This window comes from Myiozetetes cayanensis, unplaced genomic scaffold, assembly GCF_022539395.1.
Source record: "Myiozetetes cayanensis isolate MyiCay16 unplaced genomic scaffold, myiCay2020 scf10, whole genome shotgun sequence".
In the NCBI taxonomy this organism is placed as follows: domain Eukaryota; kingdom Metazoa; phylum Chordata; class Aves; order Passeriformes; family Tyrannidae; genus Myiozetetes; species Myiozetetes cayanensis.
The window spans coordinates 2506598-2520453 of record NW_026086605.1 but is presented as its reverse complement, the minus strand read 5'-3'; the positions used below and the strand labels follow the sequence as shown (position 1 = coordinate 2520453).

At 42.2% G+C, this 13856-nt stretch overlaps 1 protein-coding gene across 9 annotated transcripts in view; it reads right to left on the bottom strand.

Annotated features, from left to right (window-relative positions):
• Positions 1 to 4433: 4433 nt before the first annotated feature.
• TACC2 (transforming acidic coiled-coil containing protein 2) overlaps positions 4434 to 13856 on the bottom strand; it is a 91005-nt gene continuing 81582 nt past the window's right edge. For all 9 annotated transcript variants that reach the window (XM_050335099.1, XM_050335155.1, XM_050335108.1 and 6 more), the window contains 5 exons: positions 12187 to 12230; positions 7059 to 7219; positions 6618 to 6724; positions 5482 to 5602; positions 4434 to 4662 (listed from right to left, as the gene is read on the bottom strand). In XM_050335099.1, the coding sequence (XP_050191056.1) occupies positions 4597 to 4662; positions 5482 to 5602; positions 6618 to 6724; positions 7059 to 7219; positions 12187 to 12230 (499 nt within the window). In that variant the 3' untranslated portion in view covers positions 4434 to 4596. The remainder of the gene's footprint in view (positions 4663 to 5481; positions 5603 to 6617; positions 6725 to 7058; positions 7220 to 12186; positions 12231 to 13856) is intronic.

Sequence of the window (13856 nt, the reverse complement as noted above, 5' to 3'; positions counted from 1 at the left end):
CTAGAGTTTGCAAACTTCCTAAAATTCTGGTGAATGTGCAGAATTGTACGACACGCTGCTGGAACTGATTTTCCAAAGAACTATACCGAAAAAAGCCACGACACAAAGCTAGTGGGAAAACTACCTTGTCACGTGCTTTGTGAGTTCCTTTAATTGATGACCAAACATCTGTCCAAATAGGCAACTAAAACTAGAACTGCTAAGACCACCTCTACTTCAGTTACACCAGCTGGACTTTAGGCCGGTCCTATGCACGTTGTGGGGCAGGCATTAGACCAGATCATCACAGCTGGATATTAAAATCTACAAATATCACTCCTCTGGTTGCCTGTCACTCTGAGTTTTGAATCAGAGGAGGTACCACCCTGCCCTCCAACATCACAGACCCAAGACCCTGCTTAGGGTTATCACACCACGCCTCATGTCACTTCCCATCTTTCCTACTTTCAACATAACCAAAGGACCACCACATCTGTCTAATAACCAGTGATGCACAATGCCCTCTGCTGTGTGGCCCACTCTGGATCATCTACTTGGTAAGACTGCAATGAGTGGGATTATTAAAACTATTCATTGAGTTTGTTACACCTCTAAAGATCTCCAAGTAATTTCGTTCACTTTGCAAAATGAAAAGGATGCATAAACCACCTCAGATCAACTCCATCACGTCATTGGAGGGGAGACACATACTCTTATTGTCAAAGAACAGCGTTTAGGACAGTGAAGAATTATCTACAGAGTGGAAATGGCAAGAATTTGGATTAACAGCATTATTACTTAAGCCTTCAAGACAGGGATTAAGCACTTATTCTCAAAACCAGCAGAGGAGATAGATTGACCTGATCTTTGGAGGGAGCTTACCCGTTCAAAACAACTCCCAGGCTCTTCTCTTTTCTTCTTCTCCCAGTGCTGTAGCAGGATTCTCAAAGGATCAGAAAAGAGAAGACTGGAAGGTGTTTTTTTTTTCCAGGAGATACACAGAACCATAGAATCATAGAATGGTTTGGCTTCAGAGGGACCTTTAAAGATCATCTCGTTCCAACCCCCCTGCCGTGGGCAGGGACATCTTCCACTATCCCAGGTTGCTCCAAGCCCTGTCCAGCCTGGCCTTGAACACTTCCAGGAATATAATATATAAGATATAATACATAATATAACATACCTCTATGTATTGTTCTCTTAATGACCATCTCTTACCAGTTTGTATAAATACTAAACCACTTTTATTTCAAGGTTTCTGGCTCTGTCCAGTTTGCCAGTGTTCTCTAAAAGACTAAACTGCTTGCTAGAATTTTCAGTCACCTTGTGCTCGAAAATTTTAGCTTGCTTTTGAGTGCCTGCCTACAGTAAACAGCATCTGGAAGATATTGGTCCTTTACCTTACTACAAAGCTACTTGCAGCAAAGATTCCTCCTTCTCTAAACTGTGGGACAGCGTTACGTATTTGCACAATCAACCCCTTAGGATTAAAAAAGAACAGGGCAGCATTTCTTACATATAGGTCAAGACAAACTGAGCAGATGAAACAATTTTTATCTAAACATCTGTCACGTCTGCCTGATGCTTTTTGCCTACTGAGATACGTGGTACATGACGTGTGTGTAATAAATGATTAAGAAATATTACCATCCCTTGCTAAGAAGGCAGACTTGTTGCTTCAGAATACTCTTTTTTTTTTAAATCCCCCTCATGTCAGCTTCAACAACGGGTGCCACAGCAACGTAAAGATGAGGAGGAAGAAGTAGCCAGTGGAGAGGGTGATTCTCGAAGCCAGGCTCTTGTTGCAGTTGTTGGAGTAGCAGCAGAAGACGCTCACTCCGGGCGCTCGGTACCCGTCTCTCCTCGCCTTCTCGCAGAAGGATCTGTACGAGCAGGACTTCATAACTCCACCTGGAACAGAGCCACGCTGAGCCCAAACACACCTGCAAGCGCTCACCCCTCCCACCTGCAGCCCCTCAGCACGAGCCTGACCACCCAATGCTGGGCACCAACCCCAGGTTTGGCTGCTCTCTGCGAGCAAATGAACACAAGTGCATCAGATGGCAGAACACAGACAAGCTCCCACTTGAGCAATTGTCATTTATCTCAGATTCAGCAGATGCAGCCTTAACACCTCTGCATGGGCACAAGTCCAGTGCCTCCTTAGATGATTTTCCTTCCCAATTTCCAGGTGAGTCACTTAGTTGGCAATACTTAAATGCTTTTTTACAGCTCTTACCCACATGGAGTGGGTACAGCTCATTGTGGCGCACTGACAAATCACCCTCAGCAGGATTTTGTATCAGATTGCTGATACAATAAAACTGAGGCTTATTAATAGGGTTTATTTTCAGAGGAAACATTTACCTTTGGTTTTCTCTTTAATGTACTCTACACTCTTCTCTTTCCAACACCGATTATTAATTTCTACTATGAAAAATTTAGTGAGTCTGAACCATTTGTGGTTACTTACTTGCTTGTCCTTTAATGACTGCACAGGCATCTGCATGCCCTGGACACTGCTGAGTTCCTTGTCTGTTACACTCCTCATCATTAGAACCTACACAGGTGTAGCACTGCAGTGCTTCACCTGGTGTTAAGAGGAAAAAGACCACTTAGAGCAGTAGGGTTTAGAGTTTACAAAAAGGAATTAAAAAATATCAGCTGCACAGTCTCTCTAATTCTGTTTGAAGCACATACAAAAAATGGCAGAAAGTTTTAGAAAATCCAAAGACTTTGAATATCTTATCGAGGTTTCTTTTTTAGAAGCGGTGCAGACATTGATTTTAAAGGTAAAAAAAAAATCAGTCATATATTATTTAGTTGTTACAATTTGTGCTCAAAATAATCCAAGGACATCTGATGTTCTGTAACTTCATCCACACCTTCCTGTAACACTTTCAGAGCGGAGTTCTCTGTAACAAGTTGTAGAATCATGTTTCCCACCCCCCCTTCCCCACATCATGATCCTTGGTTCACAGTACCATGGAAAAAAACACGTTAAAAACACATTAAATCTTACTATGATCCAGATTTCACTTTAAGTATCAATTCTGCTGGAAAGCCCAAAAATACATCTTGAGTTTTGCTTTTGTTTAAACATTACAACTGTAACTCAATCCTCTTTCTTCTCCTTAGCTCAGACTATGTGGTACTGTCAAAGGCAGGCATGAATTTGAAAATACTTAAAACACCTTACTTGAACCCTGCAGAGCAGATGGCACCCTTTGCTGTTCATGGGGACAAGGTGCATTTGAATTTGTCAGCACACATATTTATCTTTACAGAGGTGGAATTCTGTGCTAACCACATACCCAAAAGAACCTGAAACCAACCCAACCCAGGAGAGGAGCCCAGAACAGCAAAGAGGCTCAGCCACGCCCGAGGCAGGAAATGAAAACGAAGCAAAAAAAAAAAAAAAGAAAGAAAAGAGAGCTGACTTACTTTTGAGGACAAAAAGGGAGCTGACAAGAACCAGGCTGAAGACTGTCCACATCATGGAGATCCAAGAGGTGCACCATTAGCCAAAGAAAGCAGTTTGTTTGCTATTACAGCTTTAATGCCTCTCTTACATAGCTAATCCTCTGCAGAGGATAACTTACAGGATAAAGAGGTGTGCGAGAACGCCACTTACCGAGCCTATTCTGGTGGCACTTCTAATCACACGTACCTCATCTCCACAAACCCTGCAGGCAGATTCTTCCAGGAGCAGGAAGAAGGAAATGTATTCACTTCTCAGTGCTAGAACATGCTCAAAAACCATCCCATCACCGTATGCCACAGCCTCCAAGTCCTTCCAGCAGCCTCATTACGTTTGCCCATGGGATTTGCTGGATCAGGGTCAGAGCATTAAATATTTTGGAGGATTAAGACTATGCTTGAGACTCGAGTGGTCCATATATATACACACATATATATATATATATTTAGAGAATACAGACCTAGATATGTGCACATAAGTAGTATATTCTTGTGACCCACAAAGGGTTCCAAGCAGTGACCTTTGAAGTGCTTTCTGTGAAGGGATTGATTCATAAGAGCTGCTGTATCTGGTGCTGAACATGAAATAAGGCAAGTGAAGGACACAAAACAGAACCATACTTATCTTCAACTTCCAACGAAAAAATTTATTTACAATAGAGAATTTCATTTGTGACATGCATTTTCCTTTTTTTTCTTTCTTTTTTTTTTTAAATTTTAAATTTTATTTTACAAATCGGCAAATGCAGATAAAGTTTACATTCCTTAAGGCAAGAGTCCCCATGCAAGTAATACGTGTTTATATTAAATCCAAAAGACATCCAACATGGGAACTCATGTACAAAGGGAAGGCTAGGATCAGCAATTTGTAATTTCTTAGAGAACTTGACAATCTCCCTGATACAGGAACTTTGAGATCAACTTGCTATGAATTATACTATGAAAATGCAAACAATAGCAAGAAATTCTGATAGTCATCTTAGTACTGCATACAATTAAATCAACTTTATTTAGAAAGAAAATACAGTAGTGCATACGAAAAAGTGAAAATATAACCTGTCCACATAAATGTATGGACATCAGTGTGCCAATGGTCATATTGCACTCAGGATCGAAGTCCAGAAATTTGGTTAAAAGTTAGCTTTTCCCCATTTTGGCAATCAGTTCATCACAAATCTTTGTTAATTCTTCTATCTCTTTATTCTGGAAAATAAAGCGTTAAGCATTATTAAAAATACTGCTTCATTAAGACGAGGGTTTTCTTTCTAATGTTGTCTAACCATTGGGAGAAATGTGGGAAAATTAAGCTTCCTCCACTCCTGAGAACAGGATACCTACACATATAGGTATATATGCATATATAGTACAGCTACATGTTTGTATTGAATTCAAACTATGTGAATTCAAACCAATGCTTACTTTTTTCCCAGACAGGAGCTCCTCTGACTTCCATAAATCCAGTTTAGCACCAAAGCAGAGAGCTTTGTGACAGCCATTCCCGGCACACCGTAATGATACACAGTGTAAATTTGTTTCTAGGCTGCACTTTTCTGTCATTTTAATTATTTTCACCCTGTTTTGCAGGGCTCTGAGCAAGGACAAGCTGTGCTATGCCAAGGCAAGCTCCCTTGGCTGAGCTAGGGAACATGAGCTATAAATAGGCATTTCCTACCGACACTTTGGAAATAGCATTGGAATCACAGCTAAAACTGAAAAAGGGAAACAAAACCTGGAAGAAGAACCAAAGCAAGGTCTTAAACCCGAGGAGCAAAGCAATCCAAGGGCCTGGAGTGTAGAGGTGCACCCTGAGCTCTGGCTGAGGCTGAGCCAGCCCCCAGCACTTGGGAGACTCAGGTCAAACCATCTGCCTCAAATGCCTGGTGCAAATGGAGGATTTTGTCCCAAAATCTGGGCAGTGCTACCCTCCCTGATGCCAGGATGCTGCTGAGCCAGCTGGACCTGAGCAGCAGGGCAGACCTGTGGTCTGGTCTGACCTCCAGGGACAGGTGAATTGCTGTTTACCTTTTGTTCCAGTGTTCTCTCCAAGGCGTCCACTTTCAGCTGCTCCTTACGGAGGCTGGCTTGATACGCTGCCTGCTCCTGCTGAGCTTTGCCTCTCACTTGTGCAATTTCAGCGTTGGCTCTGGAAAAACACAGGTTTTGGTCACGTCAGGATCTCTACAGGAAAGGGCAGAGGGTACCAAGGGGTGGAGTGCACCTTAACAGTGGGTGGAGAGGGCAAATCTTCGACAGCATTCTGAGGTTTGTCTCTAGAGACTTTTCACGACTCCCTCTCTTGCTCAGCAAAGGCTGCAAAGTCTTTTCCTAATGTCTGTGTTGCTCCCTTCAGACATTTGTGCTGGGGTCACAAATAATCACTTGGGTAGAGGTGTTTTATGGCAGTTTGTAAATCTGATCTGCAGTTCAGGGGACTGTACTGGGAGTTCCGAATGTAATTCCTAGAAATGCTTAATTGGTCATTACATGGAAATATAGAAAAAAACACTGAAAAATTAACCAAAGCTGCCTCTCTTAAGCCACAGCCTGATGTTCATGCTTAACAGTGGCTTATCTGTGCACACCTGGTATGATCTTTTGTGTAACTATTGCTTGTCATCCTCAGCACAATTGGGCTGATCCTGCTAGGCTGCCCAGTGTCAGCAGGGAGAGAGCACCCGACTGCTGCTGCACTGAAAGAGCTGAGCAGCACTTACAGGTTCTGTTCTGCTGACTGATACAGGGGTAATAAGACAGCACAGGGGCAGAGGCAAATCTCTGGGGGCAGCAATACTGGCTGCAGGTGCACAGATCTGAGCTGCAGCCCTCTGCATCTCCATAAATCTGGCTAGTGGCCTCTTTCTTGATCTTCCGTGGAAAATTTGTTAAAGAAACATGAAGATGTTCGATAAAAATAGAAATTTAAGGTGTTTTCAAGGTCAGATGCTGGAAGAAACACCAGCACATTAGAGAAATTCTCCTGCAGCATCGACTCCTGGAAAAAGGTGTGTACAATCCGTGCCCCATCCCTGGAAGTGTCCAAGGCCAGGCTGGATGGGACTTGGAACAACCTGATCAAGTGGAAGTCTCCCTGCCTGTGGCAGGGGGTTGAGACACGATGGTCTCTACAGTCCCTTTCTGTGATTCCATGAATCAATTACCTGTCCAGTTTTTCCTCAGCGTGAATTTTGAGAGCTTGGTACCTCTGCTCTTCCTTCTTCACTCGTGATAAATATTCCTGTGCGCATTTCTTTAACACTTCCTCGTTCTTAAAAGAGAAGATCACATTAAATTTAATCCAAGAGGTCAAAATGTAGGGCAGGCACCTATTGGTAGGAGTCACACATGGCTATTTTTAGGGCTGACACCCCCCTGCAGAGGCCATCTGAAGCAATATTACACAATGCAAAAGGCTTTCCAGCTCTGCTGGCATTTGATAACTGCCTGCAATCCTTCACCTGAGGACTGTGTTACGTCATGCACTTTAGGCCTGATGCAGTGCATGAGAACTGGCTGGAAACACCAGCTGTGCCTCCTGCTCAGCAGCACTGGCACACGAGAGCCCCCTCAATCTGCCCTTTGCAGGTGCTGACGCGACTCACCTTCCGAAACCCCTCCAACACTTCCTTCATCTTTTCGTATCTCCTGAAAAGATCTGCCAGTGATTTCTCCACTGAGTTCAGATCTGCCAAAGCTTGTTCCTTCTCCACTATCAGCTGCTGAACAGTGTGGTGGGACACAGATTTCTCCCTCTGTTCATCCTCTGTTAGAAAGGAGAGAAGGGGAGGGGAAAAAAGATTTTCAGTAGGGTAGCAGTAGTAAGAACATTGATTTCACTGTCATCTACAGTTTCTACTATGCTGTGCTCTATGTTGTCTATCAGTAAGTTTGCAGGATGCAAAAAAGTAATTTTTATATAAAGGCACAATCCTGTTTTGGATAACAGTTGCTAAAAACAGTGATACTTAAATATTTTGATGTTGGGGGAAAATGTGAATGTATCTCTGTACTGCTGGTTTATTCACTCTGAACTTGGCTGTTCCCATGAAAAGGTAGGTGTTGGATTTCCCCTATTTGCCTAAAGATCTAGTAACTACAGAAAAGGACAAATATGCATATTATCAGCAGTGGCAACAAATTATTTGCCATTGCTGATATACGCTTTTTATCTCCTGGTATCTCTTTCGTAAAAACAAGGCACTTTATTTAGTGGAATTAACTCCAATTCTTCCCTTGGAAAAACAGTGTTTTGCCAGCTCTCATTTTTAGGATTACTGTAGCATGTGGCAGAAAGGAAATCTAACACTAGAGAGCCTTCCTAAGCTCTGGTCTGCAGAAAACATCTGCCAAGATCCTCCGGTGTATGGTTAAATTTGAGCCAGGGAGGGTGGGAAGAACACGACAGGAATCCAAATCCATACACAAGAGAACTTTTCAAGGGAATTGACCTCATAATAAGTTGGAATATCCATATAACACTGGAAGAAAAAGTCTGGCACTGTCTTCCAAAATGCTGCATTGTTTCCTTCTTATTCTAAAATATGATTCCTGTGTCTGTGTTTTAAGGACTACTTCGAATGATACTGAAATGAAAACCAATCTGCAAAACACAGTGATTTGATATTACCCTTTTCCTTGGTCTATAACAGAAACAGAAATAAGGCAAGAAGTTCTCCCACATGAACAGCATGGGGCATTTCAGAATGTACAGCTTTTCATTTAGGTCTTTTTTATAATATAAAGAGCTAAATGAAAGTGTCTTTTTTTCCTTCTTTTTTATTTGAAGTTTTCACCTGAATTAAACATTTATAGTGCTGGTCAGCACCAAATGTCAAAGTTGATACTGTCAATTCCCAATCTGAGATTAATCTCTTCCTTTTGCATATTCAATTTTGGTCTGTGATGCAGAAGATCAAAGGAACCAGAGAAACTCTCAGGACCTGCTTTTTTTTAACACCTTCATTTTACTGGTGAACAAACACCTTTGATATGGCAGAAGAGGGAAACCCAAAGCCCTGTAATGCCAGATCAGTTTGATATATTTAACATTTTATTAAGAATTAACATTCTTTTCTATTTTGCCTTCTTAAAGACACCCTGTGTTCATCTATAGTGTCAAAATTAATGTATTCTCAATCAAAATTTGTTGTCCTGTGTTTATTTTTTTAAATCTGAGAAGCTGTCACCTTGTGTTCCAGCACTAGAATTGTTTATTCACGCTGGAGATGACACACTGTGAAGCTTAATTCCAAAACACTTACTGGCAGGATCCTGTTCTCTGGCAAAAGTTCTTGCATCACAACTCCAGGCAGGACAAGGGGTCCCTTTGCATGACCATCTACTGTACTTTAATGCATTTAATTTCCCAACTTCACTTTTCCTGCCTGTCTGAGGTATTTCAGCAACTTCCTTTTACTTGTTTTTAGGGCAGGCAGAAAGTTGGTAATTCTTGGGCTTCCTCACAACTACTGAGCCTCCTCCTCTTCCTCCCAGTGCATCGTGGTGCCCCCTCCTCTCTCCTCAGCTGGATCAGCTCCTCAAACACTCAATCCCAAGCCCCACTTCAATTTACACATGGGAAATAGAGGCAAATGATATAAAATCACAGGATGGTTTGGTTTGGAAGGGACCTTAAAGCATATCTTGTTCCAACCCCCTGCCATGGGCAGGGACACTTCCACTATCCCAGGTTGCTCCAAGCCCTGTGCAAGCGATGCTCCCAAAACAAAATGGTTAAATCCTACAGAAGAGTAAAACTGGACTTTGGCTGGAGGGGGACTGGAGTTTTATGTGATATTTTCATCAAATCATGGAATGTTTTGGGTTGGAAGGGACCTTCTCTTTTCTTAAACCACGATTTAGTTTCAACCAACACGCTGCTTAAGGGAACTGCACTGATCATGCTCTGCCAGCCAAATCTTAGCCAGGCAGTTACAGATACTTATTTCTCAGGCTATTTATGAGGTTATGTGATCAAGATACTTCAAATTAAATGACACCATGCACTGTCCATGGCTCATCAGCAATAATAGCAGAATGCTCAGGACTAAAACTATCCAGATCCGCTCTCAGGCTCAGCTCACTGTTACTCACACGACTCAATGGGAATGCAGCAAACAGAGAACAAAAGCAAAAGTAACTAAAAAATGCAAAATGCTGGTGTGAAAGTTGGTGAAAAGCTTTACTTACCAGGCTTGCCTGTTTTGTTTTTGCAAGCAAATAGCAAGAAGCAACGAAAACGGAAGCAAAATAGAAAATCGGGAATTGTTAGGAAAGCAGAAAAGAAGTAATGCAACAACCTGTAATGCACAAAGCATAACATCTGTTTGTTTTTCACAAGGAGGATTTAATAATGTCCCTAAATGTAAAGTATAAGGATACATTTTTAACAGGAAAAAAAAAAAATGACCCAACCCAACTTACAAATCCGTCAATGAAAAGGAATTGGGATGGGGATTTTGGAGGGGGACTGGGGGTAGCTGTGATCAAGGTGTGTGGAGGGTGGACATTGGGGTTACACAGGCTCTGCTCCACACAGCCACGCAGTTGTGAGCTGCAAAAACTTGGGCACCAGGCAGCAAAGCAGCAGCACAAGCAGCAGGTTGGCCTGGAAAGGTCGGTCTTTTTAATCCCCCACTCCTCAGTTTAAACTAAAACGTGTCAGGGGTTGAGGAAAATGTAAGGAAAAAGGAAAAAAAAGTTAAAGCACCAGTAAAAAAATATGCAAAGAGTCACTAAGAGTGATCTCTACACTGACAGCTTGGAAGCTCTGGCTGTACAGTGTCACATAATCATATAAGCTAAATTGGGTGATATTGGGTCCCATATGGGTATGACAAACCTTCCACAGCCCTTGGAATCAAAGGCAGCTATTGACTTGCATGTTTTCAGTGCCTTTATAGGCAAATGTAGGCAACCCTATGTTGTTAATATGGAATATTTTCAATATTCATTATACACATATGCCAACCTCCAAAAAGCTCAGCAGGACCCATCGACCCCACCGAATATTCACCAGAGGGACTGGTGAAATTGGCTCACTTGTGCCCTACTAGCAGGGCTGCACAAATAGCTCAGAAGGGTGAAATCATCAGCAGAAACAGCACAGGCACTTCTTTTGTAAGAGTGCATATCTTGCTTTAGCACTAAGGCATTGCTGTGATAACAGGTCAGTGAAGTACATGCAAATAGCACACAGACACATTTCCCTCCACACGTGGCATTTGCATGAGCGGATTCCTGTATCAGAAGAGACAGCAGTTTACGAGAAATGGCATGAGAAAGTGGGACAATTAGATCAAAAATTTACATTAAATGCAGGGGGAAGCCTTGCATTTAACACACTACCATGCTGTAGAATTTGCATACTGCTCCAATTAACAGGTGTTTTCTGTGTCCCCGTTGTTGGCTCAGTTCCTTTGCAAATGAAATTACCTGTAGTCATAACTCTTAAAAACTTGCCATGGAGCACCTGAAACACTCTGATACTCTGAATGTGAAGTTTAAAGGTCTTTCTGTTTACTCAGCAATCAATGGCCCCAAGCTTTAATTATCCTTAATTTCTTTGCAACAAGAGGTAGTGACTGTGGTGGAATGTACCACGTACACCAAGGCTATGCCTTTGCCTCAGGACCCCTATTCTGTATCTACTTCTTGCACCATAGCATCAAAATTTACTTTTTTTTTAACTCTGTTTTTCAAAACCAGAATTTGACTTTGTCATTGAAAAGAAACTTCTGTTGCTAACTGTTACTCAGGGAAAAAAGGACAGGTCCTGTGTGAGTCCATATGACTGGTCAGGTTCAGGGTACATACCAGAGCATATTTAGTGCAAAGCAAAATGAAATAAGTACTTTTCATACTCTGGTCACTCCCATTTTAACACCTGCATGATGACAATGACAGACACTATGTCAGAAGGCAGGCAACTTGGCTCAGTTGTGCATACAGAATGCAAGGAGGCATTACACCATAGAGACTGAAGCCAGGCGTATCATTAGCATATATTATTCATTATTAGATATTTCATTAATTACTTTATTATCACTGTCATTATTGCAAAATTTAGTTAGTTAGTTAGTTAAAGGTAAATTTTTCCCTTCATTTGAAAGGAGTCTGGGGTGTTTCCCAGTGGCTGAGAAATGCAGGAAACGCTACCACACGTAGAGCTTTCCATTTGTGGGACGTGCTGTTAACAAAGGTGGGGTTTAATTACTGACAGGCAAAACACGTCGTAATTTAGACCTTAAAGGAGACTCCTATGTCAGTAAGTAACTGGGAGTGGGGGGTGGTGGATTGGCCACTCATAAACTCCCAGCTGGGATTGGAGTTAATCTTGGTTTCGGTCCAATCGATGCACTTAGCGCAGATAATCCCTGTTGTTGTGAAGAGCTAAATTTGGTATCTGCCACTAAACAGCTGGGAGTGGATGCCTAAGGGGTTTTTAGGTCATTGGAAGTCTCTCCTGGAGATACCCCTGAATTTGGGGCAAACCATTTGAACGTGTTTCCTACGGGACAGTTTGCTTTGACGCAGAAATGGCAGCCCTGACCTCCTGTGTCACCTGAACTGCCCCAGGGCCTGCTGGCTGTCAACTGAAGCCCTGATTTTCCTTACACAGGTGTCCTCAGATGCATTCACATTCCCAGCAGCATCAGCAGGTGTAGCCAGCATCAAAATGAAGTCCACAGACTTCAACCAGAGAGTACCTTTCAGAGCAGGAACACCTACCTATCATCTGAGCAATCGTCTTCTCGTATTCCGAAACTATTTTCCTGTAAGAGGGGAAAAAAACAAAAGAAAAGCTTTTGGCAAACAACATAATTGTCATGTTTACTTAGAAAACAACACTATCAGTAACTGAACTGTGGTGTTTTAAGAGATACAGAACACCATCATGCTTTTATGTGTTCTTTATTGCCCAAGTAACAAGTAAGACTGGCAGTTTTAACACTGCACCTGACTTTTCGTTCTCCATGGAAATCAATAAAGGTGGGGGAAGGAAAAAGGGATTGCTTTGAAACAAACTCTGGTTTTTGAGTCATGCCCAAAGCATGTCACCAATCATAATTTAAATATTAACATGATCACAATGGCCCAATTCTAGAATTACAAAGGGCCTGATTTTTCCATTACTTTCTCCTCTCTTCTCCATATCTGTGTTTATTTTAATATGAACATCAAGTATAACTTTTAATTGGTAGCAAGCAAACTTAACAGGAGTAGAGTTGGCCCTCACTCAAAATACATCTCATCTTCTAAATGAATCTTCTCATGACTAAATGATCCGTTTGCACTTAAAAGAACAAGACCACAATATTCAAACACGTAGCACAAAATCAATCACATCCCATTTCCCACATCTGTTTTTGAAGCAGAGGTGGCAAAATGTTACTTTTAAGGCCATTTTATTTCACATACTCACGGTAGGCTTTGAATTTCCTTCTCGAAAAGAGGTTAGCCAAAATAAGCAGATTAAATGCGATTTAGAAAGATGATCCATCCCTTCCCAGAGCCAAATAAAGCTAATGAAATGAGACTAGCTTGATCTGTGCTTTGATTCATGAGCCACGTAGGACTGTCTACAAAAAACAAAATTACCACACACTTCATCTGAAGTGGATATTCAAAACTGGGGTTTGAATAAGGCTCTTTTGAAGTCTTAGCTCGCTTTCACTTGCCCTGTTTTAGAGGCCTGCTGCAGTTGGGGAGGTTACAGAAAGGATGTGGGAAAATCCTGAGACAAAAGTCAGTAAGGAGAGAAGAAACTTGCAGAGCTCCCAAAAAGTCAAAGCAGCAACCCCAGAACCTGCTGCCCCAAATCTGAATCACAGGTAGAGCCCAGAACACCTGGGAAGGCCACCTTGCCCTGGTCCTGCAGAGCACTCAGCAGAGCAGAGGCTCTACCCCTGTGCACTGGGATTTTTCCTTTGAACCATAAATGACACTTCTGAGGGCAAAGACAGCAGTAAGGATTTCCCCCTAAAGGGAAGGGTTTGGTTTCCTGTCCAGAGCAGATTATCTCAAAAGCTTCGCTGTAAGCAATAAGGATTTTAAAGCCTTGTCATATCCTTGTAACACCAGGCACCTTTAGGAAGTTTTATCATCCTAGAAATGAAGCCAAGGGCTCAGGGTAACGAGCACTTCCCAGCCTGAGCAGCACCACAGAGTCTGGCAGCCAAATTAAATCACATCACCTATTTCTTACTCTTACCAGCTCAGACTAGTGCAAGTAGGCACCACTGTAGTTCCCTGCACTACCCAGTCTTATGAATCATCTGGAAGCTGTTCAGCAGAAGGGGATGCTGCAGTGGCACACTGATCTTAACAACATGCAATTTGGGAAGCAAGGTAGTCAAATGAGGAATTTGTTCCAAATTCATGTCAAAGGCCTCTTCAGT